The sequence below is a fragment of the Corythoichthys intestinalis genome, chromosome 7 (genome assembly GCF_030265065.1).
Source record: "Corythoichthys intestinalis isolate RoL2023-P3 chromosome 7, ASM3026506v1, whole genome shotgun sequence".
Lineage (NCBI taxonomy): Eukaryota > Metazoa > Chordata > Actinopteri > Syngnathiformes > Syngnathidae > Corythoichthys > Corythoichthys intestinalis.
Window position 1 is genome coordinate 19,077,619 of NC_080401.1, and position 17,499 is coordinate 19,095,117.

The following is a 17,499-nucleotide window of genomic DNA, read 5'->3' on the forward strand; positions in this document are numbered from 1 at the left end:
CACGTTAGCGAGGAAAAGGCTGATTCAACACTGACTGAAGGAATGTTTACATCCCTATTTTCACGAAAGAGGTATTTCTCCACAGGAAGTAGTCTTTCTTAAAACTGGGATGTTTATGCGCTGCAATGTTCTTCAAATTGTGCAAGCTTCCCTCATTTTGACTGTCCGGTTCATTGCTGGATTGTGGACTTTCTGCTTAGTTTGAAAGTTTCCCACAGTAATTCTATGAAGTGGAAAACGGGTAACCAAGCCGCCCAAAGCCGTGGCAGATACAACTACAGTGGTACCTCAACATATGAATTTCATTCATTCCAGGACCTGTTTTGTAAATCGAAATGGTCACATGTCGAGCAGGATTTTCCGATCAGAATACATTATAATTCAATGAATTCGTTCCACAGCCCAAAAACCTACGCTAAATCCTTAACAAATACTGCAAAAGCCGTGGCAGATACAACTACAGTGGTACCTCAACATATGAATTTCATTCATTCCAGGACCTGTTTTGTAAATCGAAATGGTCACATGTCGAGCAGGATTTTCCGATCAGAATACATTATAATTCAATGAATTCGTTTCACAGCCCAAAAACCTACGCTAAATCCTTAACAAATACTGCAGGTACAATTACACATAACAAAACAATTATAAGTACAAATCTCAATAATACTATAACAATAATAATGTAACAAATAGTCTTATAATGTGGCGGTTGTGTTTTGCATGCTGTTTCTGAACGCACCGTGTGACTGACGACAGAGTGAGAGGTGCGTTAGAGTAGGAAATTTTTACTTTCTCTTTTCATGTTATGTATTTGTTGGCGTTGGCTACAGCGGACAGTAGCCGTGTTGTGTTGCACAATTTCTGAAATAAATGACTAAAAACTTGACGAAGCTACAATAATAATAATGACAGTCGTACTCAAGATCGTAGTAGACATATTCCAGCCATATTGTCGAGCCAGTTCACTGACACGCACACTTCGATCATATTATTCTATCATTTCCTTCTGAATTTCAATGGTAAGTGTCACCTTTTTCCACCACCAGCACAACCCTATCTGGGACCCATGTTGATTTCTCGCACAAGAAAATCCGCCGTGCGTCCATCTTGCGGAAAAATGGAAATTGCGACGCAGTCATAAATCGTATTTCGAGCATGTCGTCATATGTTGAGACAATTGACGAGTCAAATCTTACGTCGCATGTCTAAACGATCGTATGTCGAGGTACCACTCAAGTTAAGCGCTTTCCGATTGCCTGGGGCAAGTAAAACAAAACAAAAAACAAAACACCCCAGGCAAGTGGCCTTCACGTTGAACTTGCCTGATCAGGCAAGCCAATAAAAAAATATATTTCGAGCTATGCATAAATGGGCAGTAAAAAATTTTTAAAAATAAATTAATTAAGAGTTGTAATTCATTCATTCATTCATGTCATTTGAAAGCAATCAGTGGATCCAAAATGAGATTATTGTACCATCTATTTAATGGAAAGAGTGAGTAGCCCGTCCCCGCAGGGAACGTACGTGAGGATGGACCAAGGAGGCTCCTTTTAAAAAATAAAAAAACAAGCCAAGCACAGCGAGGAATTGTGGGAAATACAAAATGCAACAAGTTCAAATCTGGCGATAACGCTGCAGGCAAAACATGCCACGTTTTAGGCATTGTATAAAGCAGAATATATGTAGCAGAAAACCACTATAGAAGTGCACTCTATTTAAAATAATAAAATCTTATATTCTAAAATCAAAGAGAACTAAATCAGCAAATGATTATTTCATGCCTTATTCTAAGAGTTTGCATGCAAATGCATTTTTATAATATTGCAATATAGATTCTGCACATATTTTCACCCAAACATTTGAACATTTCAGTCCTTTGCATAGCTATATAGATTTTTCGGATATGAACTGGTCATAGTTGCCTGATTTTTTTTTTTTACACACTTGAGCACATTGGCAGCAGTGCAGTCCAGCACATGCTACATTTCCCCTGTTGTTGGTCTTCTGTGTCTGCATTTTCAGTTGTCTAAAGTAAGAGTGTGAACCTCTTGGTACCTCGCGATACGATACAATTTACGATACAAAGTTCACGATAACGATGATCTGACGATACAACGATTATCCATACATTGGTCAGGAAATCATTCTAGGATATTCTACAAACAACTAATAAACAGAAAAACAAGCTTCTGCTGTGAATTGGAATGAGTTTATCATTAGTAGACGTCCAATCCATTTGAACTGGGAGGTGGCAGCGAATGAAAGAATGGCAACATTCGTTCATTCGCTGCCATCCCTCCCACTTCAAACGGATTGAACGTCTATGGCCGGTAGTGGCAGCCAAATGCCAGGCAATGAGGTAATTTTGGGCCATTTAAGGTCATTTACCTGTTCATTTTCAGTTACTTCCTGTTGATTTTGGGGTATTTTATGGGTCTCTTCCTGTTTATTTTGAGTTACAGAACAGGAAATGACCTGGGAATCACCCAAATGAATAGGCAGTGACTCAAACTCAACAGAAAATGACCTGTAAATGCCCTAAAATGAACAGCAAGTGACCTGTAAATGCCCTGAAAATCCGACAGAATGACTGTGAATGCGCTGGATTGGGCGTCGAGCACCGTCAATGCAGCCTTAGAGTTAACTGAGACACTATTATGGTGGAAAGTTTTGGTAGCAACTTGTTGGTTCATTTTAATTTTTTTTTAGACATTGACACCTTTTCAAAACGATATCTCGATTCTTGGCAGGAGCATATCGATAACATTTGGGATACAAAGTGTCACGATATATCACCATTTCGATATTTTGTCACACCCCTAGTCTAAAGCATGGCATAAGAGGTATTTTTGCAATATATCGTTACTTTTGGGCTATTTTTTTAAGTGTTAGCTATATACCCACTATGTTAAAAACATTGCTTTGCAATAATTTTGCATTACACTATATATCAAATCTTGATGTGCAACAAAATTAAAAAAAACGCTTACAAGGGGTAAAAAAAAAAAAAATCAAATTTGGATTCATCACCCCTAAATTATGTAAGACACTTCCTACCCATCAGCATAAATAAAGACAGCAGACACAACTTTGGATCACATAACAAAACATTAGCCCGTTTCAAATCTGTGACTCTCCTGGAAAACAGGCGAAACCTACATGATCAAGGTAATGTTTATGTCAGGCAGGCCAGCCTGCTGCATGCATTCTGTAGAAAAATAAGCTAGAAAAACAGGTTTATCATGTAGCTAGCTAGCAACAAAATTATTTGATTATTATTTATTTATAATCTATTGAAAGAAAAATAATTTATATATAAATGTCACAATTTCTTGCCCTTCAAAGAACTAAGTCTAAATAAGTAAAAAGTATTTTCACCTCAGCCTGCTTTCACTTTTTGAATATATTTAGTATTCAAATACACAGTGACTCGCTGCAAAATTTGTCGTCTGGATTTGTTGTATGAAACCATTTGTTTTGGAACCTATACACCTAGGATAGGTTCATACTGCAGGTCATAATGCACGACACCGATTTTTTCGTGTTTTTCCGATATATAATAATAACAGTGACACCGCAGTGGTTGGACTGATCCCACAGGGAGATGAGGCAGCTTACAAAGAGGAAGTCCACAAATTCTCAGCCTGGTGCTCAGACAACAACCTGGCCCTGAACACCACCAAAACCAAAGAGGTCATCAAGGACTTCAGGGCCCCTGTACATGAACCGAGAACAAAACAACGGCGGTGTTTGGAGCGTGTCCACACCTTCAGGTTCCTGGGAGTCCAGATCTCAGATGACCTCTAATGGACAGCAAACATAACAGTTATCATAAAGAAGGCTCAGCAGCGTTTGCACTTCCTGCGAGTCCTCAGGAAGAACAAGCTGGATAGGAAACTGCTGTTGGCCTTTTCCATTGAGAGCCTGCTAACATACTTTATTTCCACCTGGTACGGGAGCTGCACTGCCGATGACAGAGAGGACAGTCAAGGCAGCACAGAGGGTCATTGGCTGTCCTCTCCCCTCCCTGATGGACATCTACTCCTCCCGGTGCCTAAGCAGAGCTCTAAACATCCTCAAGGACAGCTCACATCCTGGTTTCCAGCTGTTTGAAATACTCCACTCTGGGAGATGCTATAAGAGTTTAAAAGCAAGAACAAACAGACTGAGGAACAGTTTCTTTGCTAAAGCCATCTCCACCCTGAACAACTGTCATATGTAACACCACACCACCCAATGTCCAATATTCATCTAATGCAATACTCTATGTGCAATACTTACTCACATACAATATTAACGTGCAATATTCAACACCTTCACTGTCAAACTGCTGCTACTTCACTTTGATTATTTGCACTGCCTGAACATAGGACTATCTCGTACACATTTTTTATATTTACTCAGATTTTATACTTTATACTTAAAAGTCACTAACTTATCCTGCACTGTAAAGGGAGATGCTCCACAATTTCATTGTATAACTGTATAATGACAATAAAGGGGTATTCTATTCTATTAACTTATTGCCTGTTCATTTTTCTTTATGCACAGGCCAAAGTGATGTAATGGTGGGTATAATTATTCATAATATATGTATACAGTATATGTCTTCATTTTTTGCTGAATGATTGAATAGAACACATGCTCTGACCAAAGTCAAAATGAAAGTGAGTTTTTCATCCGATGCAGCTACTATCAATCAGTGTAGTCTAATTTGCAGTTACATTTTGCCTACATTCCCTAATATTTAATATTGTGCGTGAATTCCAAAGGTGAGTTAGTTTGCCGTAATCACCTAATGATGGCCTCCGTGTATTTGTTAGACTATGTCCGAGGTAATTTCATTTTGTGCTGAGATGTCATTTCGGCAAGTATCCCAGCCAACAAATAGTATTGATGACTCTCGTGAACTTTTCACCTTGAATATTTTAAATACTGAATACAATCATTTAGGGCTGCAGCTATCGAATATTTTAGTAATCGAGTAATCGACTGAAAATTCTATCGATTAATCGAGTAATCGGATAAAACAAATATATTTTTAGGTGAAGAGCAATTATACATATACATGAGAAAACAAGACATTTCATCTAATCTTGAACCATTTTCAGTCAATCAATGTCTTTATTTTCGTTGTATATTGTTGAAAACAGCCAACAATTGCATCTCAGGTGTAACTAGAATTTTAAAAAAAAGACTAATTCACTGCTTTCACTCAAAAAACTTTTAGATCTTATTAATATATATATATATATCTTACCTAAAAATGCCGTTACGCTTGATAACACACATCACTTAAAAGTTAGGATTTTTTTCCCCACGTGTTTCAATTGAATTTCTCTTTGTGTCAAGCCATTTTTAAATTCTAGTTAAGTTTTAAGTTAGTCTAAACTGTAAGTCCTGATAGGATTTTGAGTTTTTGCAGTGTTCAAAATAAATGTATGATACAGGCTGTATTGGAGCACATTAGGGACCAGTGCTACTTGGTGTTTTATCCAGCAATGACTACTGAGCTAAAATTGATAGTTAGCATGATTAAGTTTTTATTTTACACCCTCATCACTCCACAATGCTATGTTATGTTATGTTAAAGCCTGTATGTAAGACACGTTAGCCACGCATCGACAGTGGTCATAATTAATTGAAACCTAGCCCTCCGCAGGGCTAACGTTCCGTGAGCTAGTAGCGACAGTAACGTTAATCTTATTTATTAGCGCTTAGCGCTCTTTATTAGCGCTCTTTATTAGCGCTTAGCGCTGTACTGCTTTAAGATGGCGGCTGTTTACAAACGCTGCCCAGACGCGGCCGAGTCTGTCATTTCGCATCTAGTTCAACATACATGTGATCTCTATGAGACGCGCCAGACGCTGCCTGTTACCAGTGTAGCATTGTGCGGGCTAGTATTTAGCAACGTCGGCGTCGTTTGTGGCGGCTGTCGGCTGCGGTAAGTTTTTTTTTTTTTTCCCTTCTTCCTCTCCGCACGTGACAGCGCGTTGTCCCGCATTAAAAGTAGTCCTAGCAAAACGTGATGCTTAGAGCTGTCAAAATAAACGATTACTCGAGGTGAATAAAATTACTCGGATCAGTTTTTAAACTCGAGTTACTCGAGTTGCTCGAGTACTCGTTTCAGCTCTACAATCATTTTTGTACCATGGGTTCATGGTTGTGTACATGCATCCACAGACTATGTACAGCAAATAAATGAATTCCACTTGAAAACCAATGTTTTGTTGTTATATGCTCCCCTCCATTTTGAGTACATAACCATTTTGTAGCATAAAAAAGGAATTTAAAAAATACTTTCAGAGCTCGGGGGCATTAATTAATTGCAGTTTTACCCCCCGTCACATCAGGACTCGCTCATCCTCCATAAATAGCAAGTGTTCACTGTATACTGTGACTGGTGATTGATAAAAGTACCTAACAGCATTACAGTGATCCCTCGTTTTTCATGGTTAATGGGGACCAGAACCCGCCGCGATAAATGAAAAACCGTGAAGGAGCGCCCTCTCCAACAAATGTGTGTGTTCAATGTATTCATTCAGATTTAGCATTAGAGAAAAATTAAATAATTTAAAAAGAAACATATCTATACTGTATGTGTATTTAAAGGGATCCTCTAATTTTAAGACAAGTAATTCTTAAAAGATAAATGTTAGTTTGAGTTAGGCCTGAACGATATATCGTTTAAACATCGCCATCGCGATGTGCGCATGTGCAATAGTCCCATCGCAAGGACGTGCGATAGTTTTTTAATTTCATTTTTTTTAATCCACAAACGTTTGTTTTGAGGAAGGAGAGGGAAAAAAAAGCGCACAGCTTCTTTCCCTCCAGCAAGTCATCGGCTCCTCCCCCTCCCCCTGCAACAGCGGAGTGGAGGGAGGAGGGGCCGAACAGCAGAGCGGAGGGAGGAGGGCCCGTTCTCAAAGTGAAAGCAAGCAATCAACACGTTGGAGGAGCAAGGAAGACTGTATCCAAAAGGAGTTTTGGAAGTATTTTGGCAAGAACAAGACTATAAGGGACAAAAAACAGCCCTGTCGACAGTGCCTCGCCATGGTTGCCTCAACAAGAAGTAATCTGTCAAACATGTGGGACCATTTAAAACGCAGGTATCTATGCATTCCTGCTACGAGCTCCCCATCAGAGGCTTTTTAGCACAGGTGGGAACATTGTTACGTGCCAACGTTCTTGTCTCAAGCCTGCTATAGTGGATAAACTAATAGTCTTGGCCAAAAACCTATGAGACCCAGTTGAGAATTGCTCGAAGAAACTCGAAGATCCAGGAATTAGACCGATGTGGAGAATAGGGTGAGCGTAATGCTATGACAAAGATCCTGTAATTGTTTAAAAGTGGGGCAGCATATTTTGGGGTAGAGGCGTCCTGCTGTTGTAGAACACACCAAATGATATTCCAACAACAAGATGTCATTAAAGATAAACATTTATATGCTGTCTGAGAATTCTTTTTGCTCTTAAAATGAAGTTGAACATAAGTATCAATATCAGTGCAGCTTAATACCGCCGGTACTTTTTTCGTGAATGTGTACGATACCGTAGCAAGAAGCCTGTCAGTCCCCATCATTAATCACCATTATAATGCCAATTAAAATGAAATGACCCACAGAGTAATTATATCACACAACAACAGTGGGAGCATGCTAACAAGCGTACAGCTTACCTCTCAAGAGAAATTCATCTCTGGCAATATGAGCATCGCTCACCAGGTGCAGGTTCAGTGCCTGTGATCTGCTGACTCGACAGCTGTCAGTGACTCAGGGGAGAGCAGAAACATTGGACCAATTCCTTAATATCACATAACTCAACCATGCTCGGTCAAGTCAATGGGAGAAATAAGAGCATGCAAGAGTACTATGCATGAAATAAACCACTATAAAGGTGTTCTTCTCAATGTCTATTTAAAACAATGCCTTGGCATGGATATTCTATAGTCACTGACTCACTACAACATACATCTCAGCAATGAAATTCCTCATACTTTTTTAATGGCAACACTTTCATAACTAGAAACCCATTCTCTAAAAGCTCATCAAAAGAATGGGGAAGACCTTAAAGCGGAAGTTCAGAATTTTTGACATCAGGCTTAATCTTTGAGTTAGCAGGGGTTTAATTAGTTGGTGGATTTGATTTCGACAAATTCCATCTAGTTTGTTAGTTAACTGTTAGTTTCAGGGCTCCGGAGTGGCTACGCTATCGCGCGTCAATTGGACCATCTTAGCATGCCAATTTAAAACAAAAAACAAAACAAAAAACATCTGCACACATGATATTCATCGATGACCCATGCAATCAATTGTGTTGGCTATGTTTTTCAGGATAAAGTTATTAAAACCTACCATGGCATGTCAATAATTGCAGAACAGCAACATTTGCAATCCACAAGCTCTGCAGAGGAGCAGGGCGGAGTAATATCATATTGTTTTTTTAACCACTGATTTTTTATGACGTAGCCAGCAGCAAGTAACTAGTTTATATTGCCCCTGGTTTTTCATAGGGAATTTGTGGAAACTTTCCTTTGCCCATTTCTTCTGTTTCCACAGCCTCTAAATCAGTGCTTCTCAATTATTTTCTGTAACGCCCCACCAAGGAAGACGTAAATGTTTCGCACCCCCCCCCCCAACTCTCTGCCGCCACTGTAAATAGTATCATTTGTCTATAATATTACTATTATAAGTACGCCTCAGCCTAACATTGTGTCCTTTTTTTCTATTAAAGAAAAAAAGTAACATAGATCAACTTATAATAAAGTATAACTTTATTAACATTGTTTTGCTTGTAACAGAAAAGACAACGCGCATCAATTTGCCTGAAGTAAAAAAAAAAAAAAGTCACATCCAAACTGTAAAAATACACTCAAGGTACATTTTTGACCATTTGATACTGAAAAATAAAATGTAATAAAATCAGTAAATAATAACAAATTCAAAATGATTAGAAACATTTACTCTTCAGGACAACATGCCAAAAAATTTGACCGAAAAAAACAAAACTGAATAGAAGGGGGGGTGGGGGGGGGTCTTTGGACAGAAGGAAAGTTTTTATTTTCGCTGATTCACCACAGTGCTCACTGTTTTACTGATATAACACTGACAAAGCGGGACGATTGTGACAATTGGCAATATTCGGCACGTTTTCGCTGAAAAACAATCAAGCGGCTTATCAATGAGATTGAGGTCTAATGTCTTTAAGTGGCGTCTTAACTGATTTTGCTTCAGAATCTCCGCTATAAGCATTTTTAGACTCAGTAAACAGTGGTCTTTCCTCATTTCCCACTATATTAAAAGTCAAAGCCAAAAGGCAAACGGCCCGAAAAAAGCGCATTCTCGGCGGCCGAGGGAGAACCGTAGGTGAGGGCGGTGGTCGTGACGATCCCAAGCCGAAAACGGCACTTCTCGGCCGGACACGTGAGAACCGGAGAAGTCAGTGGGTCACTGCGTGTGCGTGAGTCCAGCTCTGCATGAGTCTCTTCCGTGTGCTCTTGCTTACTTCAAAAATACTGCACGCACTTTGAAAATGAGGGCGCCACTGCCACCCACGGAGTGGATGTGCAAGTGCACTTTATTCTAGTACGGCAAAAAAAAAAAAAAAAAAAGCATGTTCCCCGAGGTCCCTCGCGCCACCCCTGGCATCGCTCTGCGCCCCCCCAGGGGGGCGCGCCCCACCATTTGAGAAGTACTGCTCTAAATGCACATTTCGCCATGTTGCCGGCCATCAGTTAACTCAGCAGACTGATGCTGCATTCGATGAAAGCGGGAAGTCAGAGTCTTCAACCTCCCATCTGGAAAAATATCATTCAAACGCCTCCACTATTTGATCGCTTATGAGAAGGCAGATAAACTGGAGGTCAAAATGTCTTTTGATGGCCAAAATAAAAAAACAACTTGTCGCGATCAGCCATATTTGCTGTTTACATTCACTTGGAACGCTTTGAGGTCGCAACTGGTACCCTCCGAGCAGTATTAGTCAGACTTCCTACCTTCCTTGAATGCAGCGTTAGCACGAGTGGCCGAAGCACTCCTCTTTATTGTGGTCGTATTACGCATCTAAAAAAAAATCCTGCAGAATGAAATTAATTACGGCAGTTTAGTGTGACATTGTTTTGGCCACATGGGTGTTTTTGAACAATGATCTGTGTTTTGAATTTATTTGATGTTGGATCTGGTCGTAGATCTATCGTTTTTTTATTGGCATGCTATGAAGGTGCCATTGACTCGCGCTATCTTAGCCACTCTGGAGCCCTGAAACTAACAAATAACTTGCAAACTGCATGGAATTTGTTAAAATCAACTCCACCAACTAATTAAACTCCTGCTAACTCTGAGATTAAGCCTAATGTCAAAAATTCTGAACTTCTGCTTTAAAGTCTTCCCTATTTTTTTGATGAGAATTTAGAGAATGGGTTTCTAGTTATGAAAGTCGTACAATTAAAAAAGTATGAGGAATTTCATTGCTGAGATGAATGTAGTAGTGATTATAGAATATCCAAGTCAATGCATTGTTTTAAATAGACATTGAGAAGAACACCTTTATAGTGGTTTATTTCATGCGTAGTACTCTTGCACGCTCTTATTTCCCTCATTGACAAACCCATGTGCTTTGCGGGTCAATAGTGAAGGACTTAAACTGTGACTAGACTCGACAACCTTATAACACGGATTGACTTGACTCGACAACCTTGTAACTCGACATGACTTGCCCCAAACAGGAAAGACTTTGGACTTGCTTTAGACTGACAAAATTACTTTGACAACAACAAATGACAACTCGATTGTGACTCCGATCAGAGGGACTCTTCCAATTGTCTGGCAGCCAGCCATTCCTAGCATTAGCTGCTAAGAGCAATGTTCAATTACAAAAAATACCTTCCAAAATTAAATTGATACAGTTCTGTGATAGATGTATAGACTGGTAGATGTGTAGTCAGTGAGAGTCCAAAATATCCTCTTTGTAAGGCCAGAATTCTTTTATAGTTCTTGTTTGGAATAGTACAGAATTAAAGAGTCCATCTACTTATCTGCTCACACAACCACAGCATTAATCTGTGAAAGGAGATTTGATGCACATCATAGCCAATGTAGCTAAGCATGTACAGCATCCTTCATCCATCTCATAAATTTGTCAAGTATGGTTGACAAAAGTAAAAAATACATACACAGTTTATGAACATAGACAGCTCTGAGGCTAAAATGAGGATAAGTGCAAAATATGAATAAATAAAAATAAATGGTTGTGCCAAATTACCACTTAAAAAAAAAAAAGTTTTTCTTGGGGGGCTACATATTCTCTGGCTCAAAGTTGAAAGCAGACTCTAAATGGAAGCAGATGTCTAGTGAATAAAAGCTGCTCCACTGTACTGGTGTATGGATCAAGTTCTCATCCATTCTCTCCTGCTATATCCTCCTCTCAGGCCAAACACAAGCTATTGGGTAAGGAGGGTGGGAAAAATATCCAAGTGAAATGTGGAAAACTGTTTGGAAATAATCTGTGATTCATTCAAACACGTGATAAGCTTGCAGGGGTGTGAGGAAAGCCAAGAGATGACTTTTACTGCCCGGCTAAAGGTCACCAAACTCATGGATGAATGTGGTTATGATGACATAGCATTCTGGGAAATATATCAGCAAGAAGACAGTGAAGTTACAGGCACAATAGTAATGACAACCTCAGATTGACAACAATGAACTGAACATGAATGAGATGTATATGATTTACAGAGTTATGACAGCAAACTAAAATGTATTATGGCTGTGAAACCCGTTTCTGAAACAAATTATGCTCAATAATTCGAAGCAAATTTATTTCACTGATCAGTCTGTTTTCTCTCATTCATTTTCCAAGCCGCTTATCCTCACGAGGGTTGTCAGTTGAAAATCATAACGTCAAAACCCTCAAGCAGTAATGTGTTTTTGAATGTTAATCACCCAATGCTTTCTAATTCCTTAATGTTTTCCATGGCCAATAACGTGAAGATGGTCCGATTTTCTCTGGCAAGATTATGCCATAATTTTGGGACTATAAATCGCACCCACCAATTTTTACAAGAAAACTATTTGTTCACAAATCAAACACACTGGACTATGAACGGCAGGTGCCCATATTGCATTATGGAATATTTACACCAAAAGATATGCAGCTCATTAGCCTGTAAAAATCGTCAAATAAGTCACACTGTGATATAAAAGGCAGGGTATAAAGCAGAGGGGGAAAAGCAGTTTATAGTCCCCCCCAAAAAATGGTAGTTTTTTTTTTTTCCTCAGGAAAATGAAACCAGCATTCATTTCCAATAATAATCGATCCGTTTTGGAACAATCAATAAATACGCTTTTGGAACATCCCTTTCAAAGCACCAAAAGCCACATGCCTCTTGTGTGACCAATTGTGCGTTGGAAAGACACGTGTTTTGCTGCACTTAACCATTGGTTAACTCTGACCATTGCTGAAATATGCGCATGGCTTATTCGGTAAATTGTTCATGTCAAGCATATTACCATTGCACAGCCACATCAATACATACATAGAAGCATCCAAAATATGTTCAATTGCTAGTTTACAAAAAAAAAATCCCCCAAAAAAACACCATAGACAGCTGTGGCAAACAAGCTCAAGCTTCTCTACTTACAAATCACATACTGCCTATGCTCAACCAAAGAGTATGTAACTTCATAAAAGCAAATTATGCCTGTGTTGCATCATCGACACAAATTCTTTTTCAAAGCCACAATGACAATGACCTAAACCGGGCATATGCAGCATAATTCAGTCTGCAGAAGAATCAATTATAAAATATATAATTGATTATTCTACATAATAGGCCAAACCTGATTATTAAGTTAAAAATAGTTTTTGTTTTACAAAAAACATGAGTGTGAGATGATCATGCAAATATTGTTTTGTCTACTTGGATCGCCTTCCTCGTGATTTTTACTGTAATATATGTGATCTGTGACTAGAACTTGTGTGACTTTAAGAGGCAGGGCTTGGGCAAATGAATGACACGGATTTCAGCAAACGTGTCTAGTTGGCCGTTGTAATTCTTGCACTCGTAATATTAAAAGTAGTTTGTAACTGTAAGTAAAAGTAATTGTTACTTATAAGAGAGACGTATTATGACCCACTTTGAGCATGGAAAAGATTGCAGTCATTGCAACAGTCCTGACATAGGGTGGTGCAATGTTACAAAGTACGCACAGTTTGATAGTTTTATGGATGGTGTGAGAATATACATAAGTGGTCGCAAGGCACAAGTCGCTGGCATGCTACTTTAACGCCGTACTAATCCTTTTCATTACATTGGTCTCAATTTAGTTCTTTTTCATGAAAAATATTTACGTCTTCTGCGTTAGCACGGGCTTATGACACATTCCAACAAATGTTGGCATTATCAAATATTTTTTGAATCTATTAGATCAGTCTATCAATTAACTGAATCATCAGATAAATAGTTGGTTCACAAAACTTTACATATAAAATGATTGCAGAATTTTTTTCCCTAATGATGTTCACTCACTATTGTAGTTTATTTGGTATTCTTTAAAGGCCACATATATTTTTTTAAACCCAAATTAAAATGGTTTTTCATCATCTAAAGTCGTTATGTGTAACTGAATGTTCCCAAAACCAAGGATAAAACAAAAACAAAAAAAAAACACAAGCTTTCTGACTAGAGTTACAAAAAAATCAATTATTACATGAATCGCAATTCGACAGGTGACGATTCATAAAGGCTCAAAAACGATGATTTTTCCTTCATAACTTTATGACAACCACTCGTAGCTGAACGAAATTCAAGACACGTCTGCCGCCCGGACACTGTTAACGGATGCGCGCACAACGTTATGATGGGTGCTCCCGGTTACTGGGAGAGAGATTTACTCTTTTTTTTTAAAAGACTGGAAAATAATTTTGTGTATGAGACAGGCAGGCATGCGCACGTTATTTTTTAGAGCAAGAGGGGAAGAGAGATAGTTCGTTGCTTCTCATCTTTCAGATCTCCAGCTGTGGTTTCAAGTCATGTCAATTGAAAGATGTCCTGAGTGTGTTGCCAGACCCGTGTGCATCTATAGGAGGTGAGTACTCGAACCCTCTTGTACTGTTTAGCCATGATTGTTGTTGTTTTTGAGGTGTTAATAGTTAGCGCTGAGCGCTAAGCCAATTAGCTAACGTGTATTTCATATGCAGAATGTGTAAAACCATGATTAAGTACAGCGGTAACACTACAAACATGCAAAATAGTACAGAAATCTGTGAAAACAAAGTATATTGGTTAACAGAAGGCTGATTTCTAAAAATGGTTAATGTTTTTGAACTTTGTTGTAAAAATAAATAAATAAAAAGCAGTTTAAGGGCAGCTTTTTGTTGAAGGGGCATGTTTCCATCGTTCCTGTTGAATCATTAGGATATTTTAAATAAATAATGGACAAAATTTGTTTGTCTACTTTATTAATTAGTAATGTACGATGCATCGATAATAGTGATAACTGTAATCATCATCAATATCATTGTTCAAGAATCGAATCGATGCACCCTGATTCGTAATCGAATCGAATCGAGGGGTGCATAAGATGGCACACCTCTATTTCTGACGCTACTTTCAGGGTGAACGATTGTCATACAAATTGGACCAATCAACTCAAATAGTCCAATTTACGAGGAAAAAAGACTGGCATGGCCGGCTACCCAATCGCGTGATATCTTGGCGTTGCCACAGCAACTAAGTAATGTATCGTCTTATACCAACTGAAATTGTGCTATCTTCTAAGGTTAATAAACATTTTAATGTTTTTATCCATTTTGTCAAATGGTAGGTACTGTTTGAGCCACAAACACAACATTGTTGGCAACGACTCCCGTCCCTGCCCTACATAAATTTAATGCATCTTTTACGTGATGAGTTGTATAAAGGCGGATATATACTATAGTAGGGTTAATGCAAAACGCGAGACTTTTTGGAGGCCCGACAGCTTTAGTACGCTGCACGGTTTAGGTTCAACGCCCACTCAGCATACTGTCTCCTCGGCCACAGAGGCACTCATTCAATGCTTGCTAATTAGACAAGCTGGAGGAAGCAGTAACGCACCATTCTGTTGGTTTTCCAACTACCATTGACCCTCAAAGAAGAAAGTGGGTTGCGGGGTAATGGGTGAATATTAATTTGAAGGCCTACAGGTTCAATAAACACAAAAGGCTGCTTCAAGTTGTTCACATGTTTATTGTTCATACTATGGCTCCTCATCATAATTTTTTCCATGAAGTGATTATGTTCCGGTAACCGGTTTCGCCCATAGCCTGCCGCTTAAAAGGGAAAAACACTCATCAGTTTTTCAAAGCACAAACAGATGTTTGCAAATGTCTCGTTTTGATTAATTACAACGATAATCAGTCTGCATTTATTGAGGACTATTGAAATCATGAGTATCATCAGCTGTATTTACTACTTAGAGGCTGATATGAGAGGATTTTCACTATTTTAAGTTTAGAGAGTGGCTCCAAATGATTAATGGATTGTCAAAATAGTTGTTGGTTAATATAATGCTCTAGATATCGTTGATTAATTTCAATAATTATTTAGTCCAGGGTTCAATTTGCACACTAATTTAGATCACACTGTAGCAATAGAAATGGAACTCCATCATGAACTAAGAGCACCCTTTCCTATTCCTACTTCTAAATCTGCACCAAACAGGTTGAGTGACCTGCATTTGTGCATTGACTGTACTGTACAAAACCCTTGAATCAACTGTATTGACAACTGCATTTTGACATATGTGAAAAAGGTGCACCACGTGGTCTCGGTGGGAAAATACAGAAGAGAACATTAACAGACACGAGTTCATCACTGGTTATTCATGTCAAGCTCTGACAAGCATCCGCCCAGTTGACCTGACTGCTTGTCTAGTAGCTCTGACTGTGATCTATTAAACATCACTGATGACAGGCTAAAACTGTCTGTAATGATTCAGCATGTCGATATACCCGATCATACATACATACATACAGCAAATGTCAACTTTGCCAACAGCTCAAGAAGACACTCCCATTGTTGAAAAGAATATTCCACTGCCAGAATGCTTGACGAACAAGTAATAAGCATCTGTTCCTCATTTGTGTGAGAAGAGAGGATGTTGCAGGCTTGCAGCATCACAAAATGAAGAACGAGTAAGTCATACTCTCCTGCGATACATAAATGAAAACTGTTCAGACCAATCGGACACTCAGATTTCCATTCTCCGTGTCAAGCAGCTGAACAGGACAGGTTTAAAAGAAAGAAAGAAAAAGAAGAGGCCGAAAAAATAACAGGAGTTTTCTGTCTTTTCTCAGATTTCTTCGACATGCAAAATGAAAAAAACACAGGGACCTAGTAGGCTTTAGAAAATCACAATTAAATGATACTTCACACAGGCTTGACACATTGAAAAAAATGTGTGGCTCCGGTCAGAGAACATAACACCCTTTCACTCGCCAAAAGAACTCATTACAACATTGAAGTGTGTCCAGTCATCTTGCAAAGGTCAAGCCTCTGACTAAATGGGGTCGCATCATAGACTATGAGTGACATCATGATTGTCACCATTCATGCAACTACATGACATCAATGTTGAAATTTGGGAAATTGAGGCGAATGGTATTTCAAAGAAGGTTCACATAGCAATGTCTATTCAATAGTCAGTTGACTGTAAATCAATAGAATTCAATCAAATCTTGAAGCACTATAACAGCATTGTGCCCAAAAAGTCAAGCATAAAAGTTTGAAAACAATGTTCACTAAAGACTACCCGGATCGGTTACTATCGTTTGCTCTGTTTGACGACTTTTACATCACTGATCGTCATTAGATTCACTCACAAACTACTATGACGAATACAGCATATATTACTTAACGAGCTTGCCCACTCTACTGGCTTCGGTTTTCTTGAGAGACCAAAATAACAAATGTAGCAGTCGTCAAACAGCATCAATTTTACTAGTGCATAACACGAAGCAAGCAGCACTTTGATGGTAAAGCCACTTTGGAGAAATGGACACTTATACTGAGACAGTTTGTCTCTCACCTGAACCGTGGGGAGTCCTTCAGACATTCCTCGAAATCCACAGTTATCTTCATTTCGCCGGTTACACGTGAACCTCGAACACCTTGAGGGCTCTTTGATTGTGAAGACAGTAATCCAGGGCGAGTCGGAAGGCTAATTAGCGTGTTTGCTATCGTTACTGTAGCGCTGTCCGACCAGCTGGCTCGCCCGTCCGTCACGGCTCTGCTAGCCAGCTAGCCTCAAAAGGACAGCAGCTACGATTCACAAGTCGCACAAATACAACCATAAAATAGTAGAAGTGCACCGTGGTAACGCTACAAACTGGCGCGGTTGTTTCGGACACGGAGGTCAGTCATGGGAACAGAAAGTGTCGCCCTGTCGCTCAGTCATGGCAGCCAGTGGGGGAGAGGCTTTTCTTCCACGCACATACTAGTGAGGACTCGTACGAAGA

At 39.1% G+C, this 17,499-nt stretch overlaps 1 protein-coding gene across 4 annotated transcripts in view; it reads right to left on the reverse strand.

The window, feature by feature from the left end:
• LOC130918568 (arf-GAP with coiled-coil, ANK repeat and PH domain-containing protein 2-like) overlaps positions 1–17,499 on the reverse strand; it is a 76,655-nt gene extending 59,156 nt beyond the window's left edge. For all 4 annotated transcript variants that reach the window (XR_009063783.1, XM_057840371.1, XM_057840372.1 and 1 more), the window contains exon 1: positions 17,070–17,499. Coding sequence is in view for 3 of the 4 variants with exons in the window: in XM_057840371.1 (XP_057696354.1) it covers positions 17,070–17,122 (53 nt within the window). In the remaining variant the exon portion in view is untranslated. The remainder of the gene's footprint in view (positions 1–17,069) is intronic.